Below are 15,814 nucleotides of genomic sequence, written 5' to 3' on the forward strand. Positions count from 1 at the left end.
CTCATGTTCCGAAGTGGCATTTTTTTTACCACTTAGATGACAACTCAACATTGACATGGCAAAAATCATTGATGGCATGTCAACTTTTGATTTTAGATTGCCAACTCAGCAGTCTACCTAAACGGTTTGAAAAATTAGTCTCGGACACGTAGACCCCGAAGTTAGGGTGCACATGTAATGGCTCCTCTCCCGTATCATACAAATCAACAAAACCCAAGAAAGTCGCTCTTACAGTTTTTTTTTTTTTTTTTCTTGTCGCTCCTAACTCGGAATCCATTTTTTGCTTCTCCTTCCAATAGTGGATTTGTTCACCCCCATTTCAATCACCAAAATGGGTGGAGCATCTCACAGAGAATCATATGAAGAGTCTGAAGACCTAGATTGAAGCCATCATTGAGCATTTGGATGGTAACGGTCAGGATTCAGTCCAAAGCAGCAACTTTGAGGCAACCGGGTTCTCTTCCTAATCGACCTTTCGCAATGAAACTTCTGTTTGTTTATTTTCATTTTATGAATTTTCTGTGATGGTTATTTTGTAAACAGTTGCCCTTTTGGGATGGCAGTGTTGACTTCATTATAACTCTTGTTTTTTATTTTGATGTTCTTTGTGATCATATACCTCTTTAAACATTCTTCGTCAATATAACAAAAATTCAGATTTTGTTGGGCTCTACAAAGATTCAGCTCACCCTACTGCCGCCTTGTTGCGTTTTAACATTTGTAACTTCTTCCATATATTGGAATCTGAAATTTGTCAAATAAATAATAAAGAAACAAAATGAAATGATGCAGATCTCAAGTGAGAATTGCTCTTAATGGAATCTATTTTATTTAATAATAAAATTGTTTCTCTGTAAGTCAAATTACACCTTCAGGGTAGGTTTGATTTGTAACTCATGGTTTTTCCTATAACATTTGGGAAATCACATTGAAAAGTTTCGAGTCTCTTTCAGTATTTAAATCTGACGGAGAATTGCTTGTGAACACCAAATTTTATATTTTATCCTTGTACAAATTCCATGACGCAACTGCACCAAAGAGTACCAATAAAATGTTCGAATTAGTTTCACACAGAAGATTTGGAGTACAATTCTTACAGACCATATAATCAATAATTTTAAGCTAACTGAAGAGCCTAAAGCACAATATATCACTATTCAATACCAAATATCCATTGCTATATAAATGCCCCAAAAGTTCATTATAAAACCCTTTTGTCAAGGTTTATTTATCAAAATAGGCCATGGATTTCCATATATGGGCAGCTGTAAAGATGTCACCTAATTTAGTGCGACTCGCCGATCCAAATTTTTGAGGACAAAATATATTTCCATGTATGGTGCTTTATCTTTCAATTTCATGGCCAATGAATTTTATTGCATACACAAACCACAGCCACCTGATGCTTATATAGCAATGTATCATCCAAGAGTACTATTGATAGTTCCTAACCGCCCCAAACTTATCTGTGTGATGCCTCAATTTCTTCTAGAGTTCTTCCTTTAGTTTCAGGTACAAACAGTACTACAAAGGTTAAGGTAAGACCACTGAACAGGGCATACAGCATGAATGTTCCTGCAAGGAACAAACTTCACTTTTAGTTTGTGATCCTATAACAGTGATCATAGAAACATCAAAAAGGAAACCTGCCCTAGGTTCCCGAATTGGAATTGATGATCTGGTTAAACAGTTACCCGTTTTGCTCCATTCTAATAATAAGTTTATTGTCATTGTTACTGCCCAGGAAAGAGACAAATTGGCCAATGTTGCCACACTACCAGCAACGCCCTTGACATTGATAGGAAATATCTGCAGTAATAGAGTAGAATAGAGTGGATGCCTTATAGTTGAGCATATATAAAACCACAAATCAGAACAATTTAAATGGAATCTTTCATAGATGGGATGCCTAGTATGTCGGGAAATTGGACCAAGAAGGTTAATATTAAGATAAGATCAAAGTTTCGGAGCATTATAGAAGGCCAATTTCTACATTACCAGGCATACCCACACGCTTTTATATTGATGAGTTTGCATGAAGTATGATTACTTGGGTGATGGTAATCATGACACTTTAACCACTAGATCACATCCACTTGTTCAAAATTTGCAAATTGTTTCTTTAATGCCAAATATTATACTGTGTAAAACTCAATTTTCTAAATTGAAAAATATGCCAAAATCAGAGCCTTTTCCAAAAATATGTCTCAAGTGTAAATTGGAGAAGACACATTACCTCAGACATAATAATCCATGGGATGGCCCCCATACCAATAGAGTAGGAGATAATGCAAGCCTATGTCAAAGAGCAATAATCAGTCAAATTGGTCACTAGGCATTGACTATAATGGAAGTGTGATCATTTGCATTGAAATCGGAAAACCAGAGAGAGCTAACTTGACTCCCAAGATTACCAGTAAACCAATTAAAGCCAAAATACTGGAAAGATACGAAGCTCCCAGCACATGATTCTGCAAGATTCCATGAAGCATGAGATCAAACTTTAAAGTGAGGAATTACTAAGTTCCATTCTTCAGGTCATCAAAATACATAAATAGTTGGTTAACAATAAGAATTTGCTTTTTTCCTGTTTGTCCATAGCAAATGCACAAATTAATGCCTGCAAATGTTTTGCATCTGCTACAAAAGAAACGTTGTGGTAGTTGAAAAGAGTACCTTTAGGTAGAATGCAACCCCTATGAGGAAAAAGCTGGCTGCCATTCCTGCAGATGAGATCTGGCAAAGTGAAAGAAATGACATGTAATTCTCTTACAAGGATTCAGTTGAATGTGTAGTGATTTTCCAATGTGGTAGCAGAGCATTAGTATAAGTATCTTATTTATTTACCATGAGGAGAAGACGCCTACCAGCCTTGTCCATTAGCCATGCAATGAATCCAGTCATCAGAATCTATATGACATCATTATACAAGATCAAGGCTGTTAGTTCTGTATTAAAAACGATAAAGGCCTTATTCCAAATCTTTTGTCAAGCAATTAGCTGAAGCACTTCCAGCTTAGAACTTCACAATCACCTGAACTCCAGCCAGTCCAAGGGAGGCAACATCAGCATCTGAGATACCTGTTGGATTTATTAGAAATTAGTTACGATTTTCATTCTGGATTACACATTTATTTCCCAAGTAGATTCTACATCTCTTACAAGAGAGTCATTTTCAACTTAAAAATTTCCTACAAATATAGGACTGCCCCTTCTTGTCCTAAAATTTTTGACCAGGTACTTCCCTCATATAACTTTATATACTTTTGAATCCCGTCCTACTTTTTGCCATCTGTATACGTTAACATAATTTCATTCTTTCTTGTCTGCCAAATCTTTTGTACTTTGAGGTATGTGCAATGCATGGGTTTTAAAATGGTTGGTTATGGACCACTGTTGGTTGGTAGAAAAATTAAGTTTTATTAAAACAGCTTACCAGCAGATTTGAAAATGGAAGCATTGTAGAACATGATGCCACTTATTCCAGTCAACTGCTGCAATACAAGCAGCCCAATGCCAATCTGACAGCAAACATTCTGAAACAATAAGACTCTTATAGCGTACATTTCCATCAATAAATGCTAATTCACTTAAATCAACTAAGATCTCAAAAGGTGACCATTAGGATACACAGATGAAGCAAGCATAAAAGAGGAAAATCAGATTAAGTAATTCATGGATAAATTTGTAAATCTACTATGCTAAATGAAATTCTAGTGAAGATGCAGTTCTAGCAGAGATTACTAGCAAGGTGGCTAGTAGAATTTGCAATGAGAAGGTGGGCATCTAACCACATGTTAGCAGAACAGAACTTGAAGGTTGTCAATTAAAGGACTTTGGTGGATCATGGATTTGCTGGTCTGTGGAACAAAGGGTATAGTTGAGAAGATGATGTGCCTAAGAAATGGAAACACACACATATGTGAAGGAATTTGAACATGGACATATAATGAAAATACACCTTTGTTGGAGGATATATTTGATACCTGGACAACTTGCATTATCAAAACACATTTCAATATTGTAATTCCAAAGAAATTCTTATTACTTATGAATTAAATCCATGCCAAAACAATCCACATCTTTGAGATAATTTCAGTGATTGTACATATCAATGCTAGAGCAAAGGAAATCTAATATGCACTATGAGAGTTCTAGGACTACGATCAAGTGTGTAGAACATTGTGGAAAGCATGGTATATTGAAGACAATGTATCAAAGGAAAGGATTGAAGTGATTCTTTCTATGTAACTGGGGTCACATTTTTCATCAAACAAGGATATGGCTTAATAATAAAAGAAGAACATCTTCATATTAATCTGGTGCAGGCAATGCTTAAGATGTCAATCGTAATTGTTTCTCTGGAATTTAAAAGATAATAGAAGGGAGATGGGGGATTTCAAACTCATGAACTAAGCCCCCATTGAGTACTTACACAGAGGAGATGGAGATTGACAAAATTAAGAGCCACATGCTCAGATGTTCTGAAAAAAATGTGTTGCATACTGATTATAGTGATTTGTGGGTGCCATCTATACGTACATTAGTTAGTGTTCAAGTTACTGGATGGAAGATAAAAGAATAATAATGAACTGCAATAAACTTCATTTGGAGAATACAAGTTAGAGACAAATTTGGACGAAACATTTAGACAAAAATACGGCAGAAATAACCAAAGGTGTAGTCCCTCTGACATTCCATTTTGTTGACATCTGACAAAGCCTTAGCCTTAAATCATCACTATCTTATAAACAACTCCACCAACATCTTAACCAGAAGCATAGAAAGATTTCATATACAATTTCCTGCAAAATTAGAGATGTGCAAAACATAGTGAATGTATTGCAGATTCCTGTTTTCACAGGGTCATGTAAGAATGCTTACAGTAAGAGGGAATGCATATCTCCGCTGGCATAACTCGGACAATTTGATTTTTGATTCTTTCCTGTTAAGCTCCATTGCACTCTAAAGCACAGCAAATTTTCAGATTAATTGTAGCAAAGGCTCATTCATGAAAACAACTGCCAATTCCCACTTGGAGGTTTGCTCTAGTAAATGAATAGCTCATTTGAGGAGATTAAATGCTAAGGTATTTACAAGGGTGGTCTGGTAAAGAAAAATTGGTACAAGATGTTTCTTTCTGCTTGGACCACCCAATGCAAAGCCAAAAAGAAGATTATGGATTTTTTGTTCTGTTTTTACTTTGATAGAACAGTAAGGATATGGTGTAAAGGAAATGAATGGAAGATAATATTTTAGGTGAAAGAATTACCCTAATTTCAGCTGCCTCAATTGAAACATCAGAGTCCAACCCACGAAGGATTTTTAAGGAAGCTTCAAAGTCTAAATCTTTACCAATCTTAGCCTGTATGCCCATAAACACAGATTATCCAGGATGAGTTTTAATGATGGTGAAAACTCTCAATCTCTTCATTATTGAAATTTAACACCGCATTAAAATCTAGAATCTAACTTCATTGAAGCATACCAGCCATCTTGGAGCTTCCGGGATTAAAAAGAGCCCAAGAACCAATAAACTACAGGGAACTGCACCTGCATAGCCATAAAATACTGGGAAGGTGAGCATTATTTGGCAACTACTCCATGAAATTTTAACAAAATGATTTAAATTATACCTTCTCCTCTCTTTCATATAATTTCCACAGATATACCTGCAATTGCAAGATGTCTCCAGGAAATGAACATTCCCAATAGATATACCACGAATATACCAATTGTTACGGAAAGCTGTTTCACAAGTAGTTTCTTAATTTATTACAACTTGGACTTTGCAAATGAATATCATTGACCATATGTTACGTTTAAGGCCAGTATAAAGGTTGAGTTCTCAGCAAATACTGATAATGGGTTAAGTTCTTACCATGTTGACTGTGCCAAGACCTCCACGCAAGTGTTTAGGAGCTATATCAGCAATATACACAGGCACCTGGAAATATCATAACATACAATGTAGACAATTACATGAATATCTAGGCCATTTTTCTTCCTCATAACTCCAAAGATTGTTCACTGTTATTAGTCATGGAAATTTTTTATTGGCTAACATCAAAATGAAGAGAAGCAGTGCAATATGGGAGTGTAAAATATCTGACCAATACAGACAAATGTCTGGTATTAAGGAATTTATATTGTTTGAAGTTTTTGATGAGATAACTCAATTTGCATCTCACAATTTGACAAGGAGTTCAGCTTTAAATGTGTCTAGGAAGATCACCTTCGAACTTTGTTTTCCATGCAGGAAAGCTTTTTAAGTAAATATCTGAATACTGTTGTGGCAAGCGATAATTTTCCATTTGTTCTTAGAAATCATCTTTAGTGAATTTTTAATTAGAAATTACGCTGAGAAACATATTTCTCTATGCGAATAATAAGAATTGACTGGAAAGTACAAGTTATAAATTTCACGATGGAGGGAAAACATAATGACAGAAGATTTTAACTTATTGTAAAGGGTAGTGATGAATCAATGAACTTACAGTAAATGACATGATTCCTACTCCCAAGCCTGTCAATGACCTACCTATATACAAAACTGAAGAATCCTGCACTGAGATGGCAATAATGAAATTAAAATAATAAAATATAAACTTTTCATATGTGAGTTACAGATGTTCGGATGCTTAACTCAGAAACATGCATGCCATAATTCTGGGACTATTTTTTTGTAGGTCATGCCTATATGACACAGAAATCATCTATGGAAGTACTGCAATAGTGCAACTTGCCTTTGCCAAAGAAATGGCTATCCACCCTAGAATATTGGGTATTGAGGCTACTACCAGTGCCTGTGTAAAGAGAAATCTCCAAAAAAGATCAGAACTTGTAAAAGGGGCATCTTACATCAAATAAGATTGAAAGGAACAAATTGATTTTTATATATCAACTTATATTTTCCTTCAAGCATCATGAAATCCTAAAATATACCCCTTTTCTTCCAAGATAATCAGCAAGTAGTCCACTGACCATAGCCCCAATCATTGCCCCGGCATTGGATAGTGATCCAAATAAAGAGAACTGTAGAAGCCAAACATCAAGAAAGGTAAGCTTGATATCCTCAATTCTAGCTGAGAGAGGTGCATACAATGCTCTAAGCGTAATGCAACATACCTCAGCAATGGTTAGGTTGAGATCGCTCATAATGCCGCTTTCGGTAGGTGATGTATATCCATTCTGCAACAAGATGACTAATATCAATTTGCTTGGTTTTTCATCTTCCAAATGTCAATTCAGCAATATTATTATCCTATTTCATATTTTGAAATATGAGAGATATTTAGAATGTTTAAATAAGTTGTCCAGGTCCTGTTTGAGAGGAGAAAGTGCACAACAAGATTAGATCCACTTTTTATGTGAGAAACAAATTGTTTGCATGGTGATTTTCTCTCTTACACTTATTTTTTATTCCTTTTATAAACAATGTAAGAAATTATAGTCTAAATATTCATTCTTTTTGGATTAGGTTTTAATAGATGGATTTAATTCTAGAAATTGAACATAATAAATAACAACGAGATATTTATGAGATTTGAGCCAACTCTCACACACAAGTTTGCCAAGACTTACTTGAAATAATTTCAATCAATGCCAGAAACATAACTGGAAAGTACCATTGTTCACACACTTTATATGGTACAATTCATCACGGGAATTATTTTTTGTTCTTTTAAATTGTTAATATTGTAGCATCATATGATTGTTTATATGAAAAATATTTTACTATTCTATATCTAGTAATACTTGGAACTTGTAAGACGCATGCTATTCTCATTCTTAACTGTGCTTGTTGCAGGTTGTAATGTCCCTTCGTTACAATAAAACAAATGCTATTTGGTAATGCTGGGCATTGGCAGTCCTAAAATAATTGGAATTTACTTAGCACGCAGTGCTGAAGTTGAAGGATGCCTGCTATTTCTTAAGGAAAGATTAATAATAATAAAACTGAAATTAAAGTGAAGTTTAGTTTTAATAAAGTCAGAAGGCATGTGAAGAATTATGTCTATTAAAGAAAAAGTAATATAAGATCAATCACGGAGAAGGAGACACCAATTTTTGTGAAGATATTTTATATTATTACTCCTTGTGGAACGTGAACTGTAGTTCAGCAACCTGAGGTTGAAACCCCCCAAGGTTTGAAATTAAAGGATGGAAATCCCTTAATTTCCATCACCAAGTTAGTGGACGAAACCCTTGATTCAGACAGACTCAAAGACATATCAAAGGAATTTAAATGAAGAGAGATCACTGCAGATCAGAGGAAGATTAACAGCAGAGATAAGACGATTGGTTCTATATTTTCTGAGATACATTTTAAGGTTTATTATAATTAAAGAAAACAAGATAAAATTTGAAGGGGACATTACAAATGGTATCAAAGTTAGATCTAGCCAGCCTGCATTCATATGCAATTCAAGTGACAGAGTCAGCTAATATTATCAAAAAGAACGAAGAAAAACATCAGATTCTAAGGACAAAGTGATCGAAGTCCCTTTGGATTCTGAAACAATAGAAGTAAAAATGTTTAAAGAAAATGACAACTGTGATTATGCAAATGAAATAGATAGAAAATTTGATCTTATGATTATGCATTGTTACCAATAAAGGGGGTAAAAATTTATTCAAAATAGACAAGAATTACAGCAAAAGAAGGCCAACCGCCCAACAAAGAGAAACTACAAAGACTTATCTTGTTCAACAAGTTGATCCAGCATCTGTGACAACTCCGGAGAGAGTTGTCTCCTATCCTCTATAGACCAGCCCTCCATAAAGTAGAAAATTCCAATAATCAAGATAGTAGGAAACTTTTAATGATAACGATAATGAGCAAGAAAACTTACACACAAAGAAACAAGTTTGGGTCTGTGGATAGACCCCTTCACACATTCATTCAAAGGGGAGAAGAAGTTGCCACTGAAGAAGCAAAAAATTCAGTACAAAATGATATCACTGCTTGTTATGTAGTATATAGAAATCTCTGTAGAGAAATTGAAGAAGGAATGTATCTCACAAATTACATAAATATGACAAGAGGAAGAAATGGATCGATAATGAAGCTTTTGGGTAAGTTAACATTATTTACATTTGATGGGTCTAATAAGAGTATTGCTTGTGTATGGGTAGAAATTAGATACATATCTATCATTGAAACCAATGATCAAGGAAGATGCCATCAAATTTGCAACCTATTGTGATGTATTCACACATCGCCCCATTGCAAATGGGGACCCCTGCTTTTTGCTTTCTAGGGTTTGTTTTCTAGGTCTTTTAGGGTTTTGTCTGTTAGCTTTTGCAGGATGAGTGCTGTCGAGGGGATCGTTGGATAGCAGGCTCTGCTTAAGCTAGGTCAAGTCGGTGAGTGATGAAGTCTGGAATGTCATCCTGATCTTCAAATGCCCTAAAATTTGGCTAAGTCTGGAATGTCCTGATCCTGAAATTTGGCTAAGTCTGGAAAATTGAAGAATCCTCCAAAAACTAGATTTTGCAATATAACTCCTGGAGGTCCGAAACCACTCTCAAACATCTTGGAAGTATATATGGAATATAACTTAAAGTATAAGAAAGCACTTATACATAAATGTTATATTCCATAAAATAATCCTGACGAAGAGGCTAAAATGTCAAAATTCGCTCCTGACCCTTCCAAAGGGTCCAAAGCGAATTTCAATTTTCGCTCTTGACCCTTCCAAAGGTTCCAGAGCGAAAATTCACCAAAGACACAAGATCTCGCCTAAGTCAAAGAGTGGTCGAGCAAGTTTGCAAGGATATGGAAGGAAATGGATCTAGGATCGAGTCTAAGACAAAGTCAAGTCAGTTTGAAGGTGAATTGAGCCTAGAATAGAAATTTCGCTCCTGACCCTTCCAAAGGGTCCAGAGCAAAATTCTTGAAAACACTCATTTTCCCCTTTGCTAAAGTCAAGACCAAGATGGAGATGAAAGGAGAGTAGCCTATGTTTGCCTCCCAAAGAAAATTAGAGTTGAAAAAAGCAAGAATCAAGGTCAAATCATGATTTTTGCTCCCGACCCTTCCAAAGGGTCCAGAGCGAAAAATCTTAAAATCACCTTTTCTCCTTGCAAAATCAAGTCAAACTTGGGTTGGACGTGAGAGGAGAAGTGTTTTCTAGCCTTTTGAGGTGAATTCAAGTTGAAATGATGGAGGAATAAGCCTAAAACAAGATTTTCGCTCCTGACCCTTCCAAAGGGTCCAGAGCGAAAATCCTAAAACCCATCATTTTCTCCAAAATTTGTACCAAGCCATGCCTAGACCAAGGTGAGGGATGCCCTTGAGATTGTCCTTAAATTGATTGTTGTCTCAAAAAATTATGATTTTGGGCTAGAAAGGGAAATTCGCTCTTGACCCTTCCAGAGGGTCTAGGGCGAAATTGTGCAAAACCTATCTTTTCCCTTAATTTCATGCCAAATCTAGTGTGGATCATGATTAAAGAAGGCCTTAGGAGTGACTCCAAATTGCCAATTATTATCAAACTTGAAGGAATTGAGCCAAAAAGTGATTTTCACTCCTGACCCTTCCAAAGGGTCCAGAGCGAAAATCTTGAAACCACCTATTTTCCTTGCAAGTCTAGTCAAATGTTAGGTTTTCATGGCTTGGATGGGTGCGAGGAGACATGTTCTTGCCTTTTGAAGTTAATTGGTGTTGAAAATGATGGAAATTAGCCCAAACCAAGAAATTTGCTCCTGACCCTTCTAAAGGGTCCAGAGCGAAAATCCTAAAAACCGTCTTTTCTTCCAAAATTTGAGCAAAGTCAAACCTGGACAAGGGTGAGAGAGGTCATTTGGATTGCCTTAGAGTGAATTTTGGTCGCCAAGAATGCAAATTTTGAAGCCAAATGAGAATTTCGCTCCTGACCCTTCCAAAGGGTCCAGGGCGAAATTCTCCAAATCAACCATTTTTCCCTTGAGTGAAGCTAAAATGTTGATACCTATGGCATGGTTGAGGCTGGGGTGAGATATTCTTGCCTTGTAGGGTGAATTGAAGTAAAGGAAGTGTAAAATAAAGCCTAAAGAAGGAATTTCGCTCCTGACCCTTCCAAAGGGTCTAGAGCGAAATTCTCATTATCACCTAATTTGCCCATGTGAGAAGATAAAAGGATGGATCCCTAGACTTTGTTGGACTAAAACAAGCATATGCTCACCTTCCGAAGGATTTTGGAGTGAAAAAATGGGGGAATTGAGGCCTAATCAAGAAAATCGCTCCTGACCCTTCCAAAGGGTCTAGGGCGAAATCCTTTGAAATTGCTATTTTTCACCTTGTTGGGGCCAGGCGAGGAGCTAATTGTGAGGTAGTGTTGAAAGGAGGTCTAAATGAGCCAGGAATGCAAAATTCGCTCCTGACCCTTCCAAAGGGTCCAGGGCGAAATTCTTATAGGGCCTGTCCTTGGAAAGAGTCTTGAACTAACTTCATTTTAATATCTTTTGTTGATGATTTAAGGTGTGAAATACTATGTTGAAATGAATTTATTATGTGTCCTTAATCATCTTTTGATTTGTTTTACAGATGAAAGAAGATCATGCCAAGACAAGGACGACCTTCTCCAGTCCAGCATCAACAAGGACGATCTTCTCCAATCCAGCATCAACAAGGACGACCTTCTCTGGTCCAGCATCATCAGGGACGACCTCTTCCAGTCCTGCATTCGAAGGAAAGGTACACCATCCATCCTGCACATCAAAGACAAAGGAGGTCAGAGCAAGGGTCCGTTGGAGAAATAGATAGTTTTAGAAGAGTTAACTAAAGTTAGCTTCTTAGCATCACCAAATTGAGCATCAACCAAGTGTCAGACAAGGTGGCATCCCAGTCATCACTCCTCCAGTTGGGTTGGTCCACCTCAGCGTGTCCAGATTCAATGTACCTGACTCATCAAAGATGACACAAACTTCAATGTACCTACCCCGACTATCCATTGGTCGAATATTCCAGAGAAGACATGTGTCCAAATAATGCAATTATTTCATTGGCCAAAATTGAGTTTGTTGTAACAAACCCTAATTAGGGTTTTCATTGTAAAATCTCGGCCATTGATCTCAAGTTGATCTGAGCCATCGAATTGTATTAAGGGTGCTATATAAGCCCTGGCTCCTCATTTTGTAAAGGCTAATAATAGTTAGTCAATAGTTGATAGTAGGTGAATAGTTAGCTAATAGTGAATAGTCAGTTGATAGAATAGCAATTAGAGTAGAATAGCAAGAGAAGGCAAAGATTGTTGCCAAGATTTTGTTGTAAAAGACTTGTAAAACTTCATTGAAGAAATGGTGAATGTCGATTCAACGATTTGCATGGTCTTTATACTTCTCAGATTTGATTTCATGTTATTAGATGAGTGGAAGAAATGTGTTTGATTGATGGTGAAATTTGTATATCCATACGACTAGCAGTTTGTTGATTGCAGACTTGCCTTGTGTAGTCAACTGGAATCATTCAGCTTAAGCTTAACTTCAATTGTCTCTTCTTCACTGATATGCATCAACCTGATGGTGTCTATGCTTATAGCGATGATCTGAACATCATAAAGCTTTCTTCCGAAGATCGCACTAACCTTGTGGAGATGGTCCCGGGATGTCAAAACAAGACTTAGTTAGAATTTCACCAAAGGTTATTCATTGCTCCTACATTCTTAGTGTCAGAATTAGATCCTTTCCTCGCCCTCATCCTTTTTCTTTTTTTTCAAAATCTAGGCTAGTGAAATCCTGTGTTCCGGTAATATTCAAAGCAAATCAGACGTTTAGGTCGTCAAGTGTAAGTCCCCTTGTGATTCCAGCAAAATCACATCATACAACAGAGAGCTTATCCACGAGTAGAGAACCTACAAACAAGAACCTTGGAATTGCCTCGACTGATCCTTCGGCGAGATCTTCAGCAGTCGAGAAACTTTGCTCAAGAGAGGATAAGGTACCTTTAGGTATTTTATTCTGTGTTCGCATGTGCATAAAAAACACATCAACACAACCTTACATTGGAAGGATCAGCTCATGAATGGTGGTACCATGGGTTGGTTACCCAAGGTCACAAGCTAATAAACACAAATGATGAATCCTGCAAAAGGTTAAGTGAGAGATCCAATAGAAAGGATCCAAAAGTTCATTTTAGAGAATTGGCACAATTAAAGCAAGAAGGGATGGTGGAGAATTATGTAGAAGAATTCCAAAGATTATTAGTAATGGTGCTCCATGTTTCAGAAAGAAGATTAACCATTTTTTTTATCATCGCACTAATTGAACTCTTAGGAGTTTAATTAAAGCATTTGATCCTTTAACCCTTCAAGAAAATATCAAAAGAGCTTTGAATTTAGAGAATTCCGTTGCCAAGAATAAAAATTCTTTCGGGAAAATCCTCTTATAGGGCTGAATCTAGAGACTTTTCAAAAGGGTTTTTCTCAAAAAGCATTACCATCAAGAGTAATTTTAATCAAGTGACCAAAAATGAGCTACGCAGAAGCAAACTGTGGTTTTCTTGTAGAAAGCCGTGGCAACTTGGACACTGTTGTTTGGGAAAAGGTCAAGTAGATTACATAGAAGGAATGTCGGATGAGCAGGAAGAATCAGAACCCAAAGTAGTTAAATGTTGAACTAAAGAAGAAATTGAATGTTCAAAATGCACACTTGCAACCTTGTCAGGTGCTCCTATATATCATCCTTTTCAAGTACCAGGGGTCCTAATTGATGGTGAAGCGACACAAAATTTCATCGTTGAAAGATTAGTTGCTACAAGAGGTTTACAAATAGAAGATTTCAATGGATTCAATGTTATAGTGGTAGACGGTTTTACCTTTCCAAGCAGTAGGAAATTCAACAATTGGAGGTTACCCTTGGTAGACACAAGATGCAAGATGAGTTCTATTTGATGGGTATAGGAAAACTGATGTGGTTTTAGGAGTGCAATGGCTACACTCTTTGGGATAGTTTACACAAAATTATCAAAGGATGGAATTAAGGTTCAAATTATAGGGTAAAGATGAGTGTTACAAGGCATTATTGAGGGAGCGTCTAGAGTTATAACAACAAAAAGAATGGAAAGATGTAGGAATGGACAAATAATATGGGCAGCACATTGTTTAGTAAAATCTACAACCACTGCAAGAAAGAGAGCTTTAAAAAGTCAAATTATACCTTCGTTAAAACTGCCCCACTTGGTGATGAAGAAAAACTGATTTTGATTCTTGAAGCTATCTTAAATTTTTAGAGAGAAAAAGTGAAGAAATAAAACAATGACAAAATATCCAATTAAGACTGATTTTTTATTAGTTTGAGCTCTTAGTAAGGAGTCAGGAAGAGAAGCAAAAGTTGAAACTAGCTTTACTACCATTAAAGCACTGTACCTAAATCAATTAATAACTAATTCATCTACTCCTCTCTCATAACGTGAAGAATAGAAGAGTCCACTTAGTGGCCTTTAAGTAATACCATACCACACATGGACAAGTCAAGGCTGAGTGAGAATTTTTTTGACAGAACAGAAACTCCTTGTTCGTAGCTTCTAAGCTTAATGGAGCTACCTGGTGTGAGTCCCAGAGGGAAATCCCTAGTAGGCTCTTACTTAGCTTCTAAGGTAACGGCCTCACTGGATAAAACCCCCTATACAGGAAAATTGGGAGGAATTAAGCTTCTAACATTTGCTTTATATTCCACTCTCAGACAACATTGAGCGCAAGTTGCAAGCAATTTTTAGCAGAATGAAAAAAAAACCTAGCATGTGCCTTTGACTTGATTGTGTGGATAAATTTCCAATGGAAATGGGTTTTAAGCCTGATAATGCATTCATGAGGATTACAATTGACCAATACATAAGGATAAAATGAAATGCTGCTTGGCATCTAAGATTCTAAACCAACCCAGAAAACAAATGTTCTAACCCTCATTGTGCACATTTCCCTGTGGCTGTTATAATTAACAGCTTGAAAACATCAAGAAGAAAAATAAAACAAGTAATTGTACAAATGAAAGAGAGCAGATGAATACACTCTCCTCAAAATGACTGGTTACATCAAAGAGAATAAAACTTACTGCGAACCCAAATTGCAGAGGACCCAAAGCTACAATAAGTGTACATGGTACAGCACTAGTAGAACTTCCTTTGGAAGTAACCCCTGGAACTTGACTGCTGTTGCCACCTTTCTCAATGATAATCCTGGAATTGCTATACCAACTATTTAGTTTATGAATCAATGGTCTCTTTACATCTTCATGAGTCTCCAAATCCCCATTAAAACTCATTTTCAGCTCAATGACAGCCCAAATGAAAAGCTTACTAAAAATCTAAATAAATGAACAAAATATATAACAAAACCAACTGAACTGCATAAATTTGTAATTCTACATAGAGTTTGTGCATAGCCTTGGTAGGTGAATTACAAAAGAACATATCAATAATTTCAACATATTTCATTCATGTAGGTAGGAATATTGCCATTTTTCGATGGTATGTTGCTATCATTTTGAAAATTAAATTTAAATAAAAAAACGGTCAGTCAAAGTCTTGTCTCCATCTATCCAGCTCGTGATTTTGGACTTAGGCAAGATTCCTCAAATTTGTTAGTTTCGTTGAGATACGCAACTGAACTGGTTGCCAAATACGTTTCAATCATGAGTATTGGGTAAACGACTTGCATGAGCAGTTAGTAGGTCCATGAAGTAGGGACAGATAGACTAATTTCACATGTTTTTCCTCCCAAAATCCACTTATCAAATAAGTGTGGCTGTTTATAGAGAATGATCTGGTCGAAGGAATTTTTATTAAAAATGTTATAATGAATCCAAATCTTCAATTAATTAATGGATATGTTAA

General features: G+C 36.3%; 1 protein-coding gene across 5 annotated transcripts; it reads right to left on the reverse strand.

Annotated features, from left to right (window-relative positions):
• Positions 1-857: 857 nt before the first annotated feature.
• On the reverse strand, positions 858-15,364 carry LOC131875435 (sugar transporter ERD6-like 4). Of its 5 annotated transcripts, none has more exons than XM_059219698.1 (18): positions 15,034-15,364; positions 7,129-7,191; positions 6,946-7,035; positions 6,747-6,806; positions 6,498-6,563; positions 5,882-5,947; positions 5,673-5,748; positions 5,489-5,553; positions 5,273-5,365; positions 4,885-4,965; positions 3,437-3,521; positions 3,035-3,081; positions 2,868-2,910; positions 2,677-2,723; positions 2,415-2,471; positions 2,237-2,296; positions 1,695-1,809; positions 1,035-1,575 (listed from the first exon to the last, which is right to left on the reverse strand). In XM_059219698.1, the coding sequence occupies exons 1-18, from the start codon at positions 15,241-15,243 to the stop codon at positions 1,463-1,465; spliced, it is 1,437 nt and encodes a 478-aa protein (XP_059075681.1). In that variant the 5' UTR covers positions 15,244-15,364; the 3' UTR covers positions 1,035-1,462. The 5 variants fall into 5 exon arrangements, 4 of the variants coding, with proteins under 4 accessions (XP_059075683.1, XP_059075682.1, XP_059075681.1 ...); XM_059219697.1 differs by having other exon boundaries at positions 2,677-2,736; positions 2,848-2,910; XR_009372282.1 differs by having other exon boundaries at positions 1,554-1,575; positions 2,677-2,736.
• Between the last annotated feature and the right edge of the window lie 450 nt (positions 15,365-15,814).

The sequence above is a fragment of the Cryptomeria japonica genome, chromosome 4, assembly GCF_030272615.1.
Source record: "Cryptomeria japonica chromosome 4, Sugi_1.0, whole genome shotgun sequence".
Classification (NCBI taxonomy): domain Eukaryota; kingdom Viridiplantae; phylum Streptophyta; class Pinopsida; order Cupressales; family Cupressaceae; genus Cryptomeria; species Cryptomeria japonica.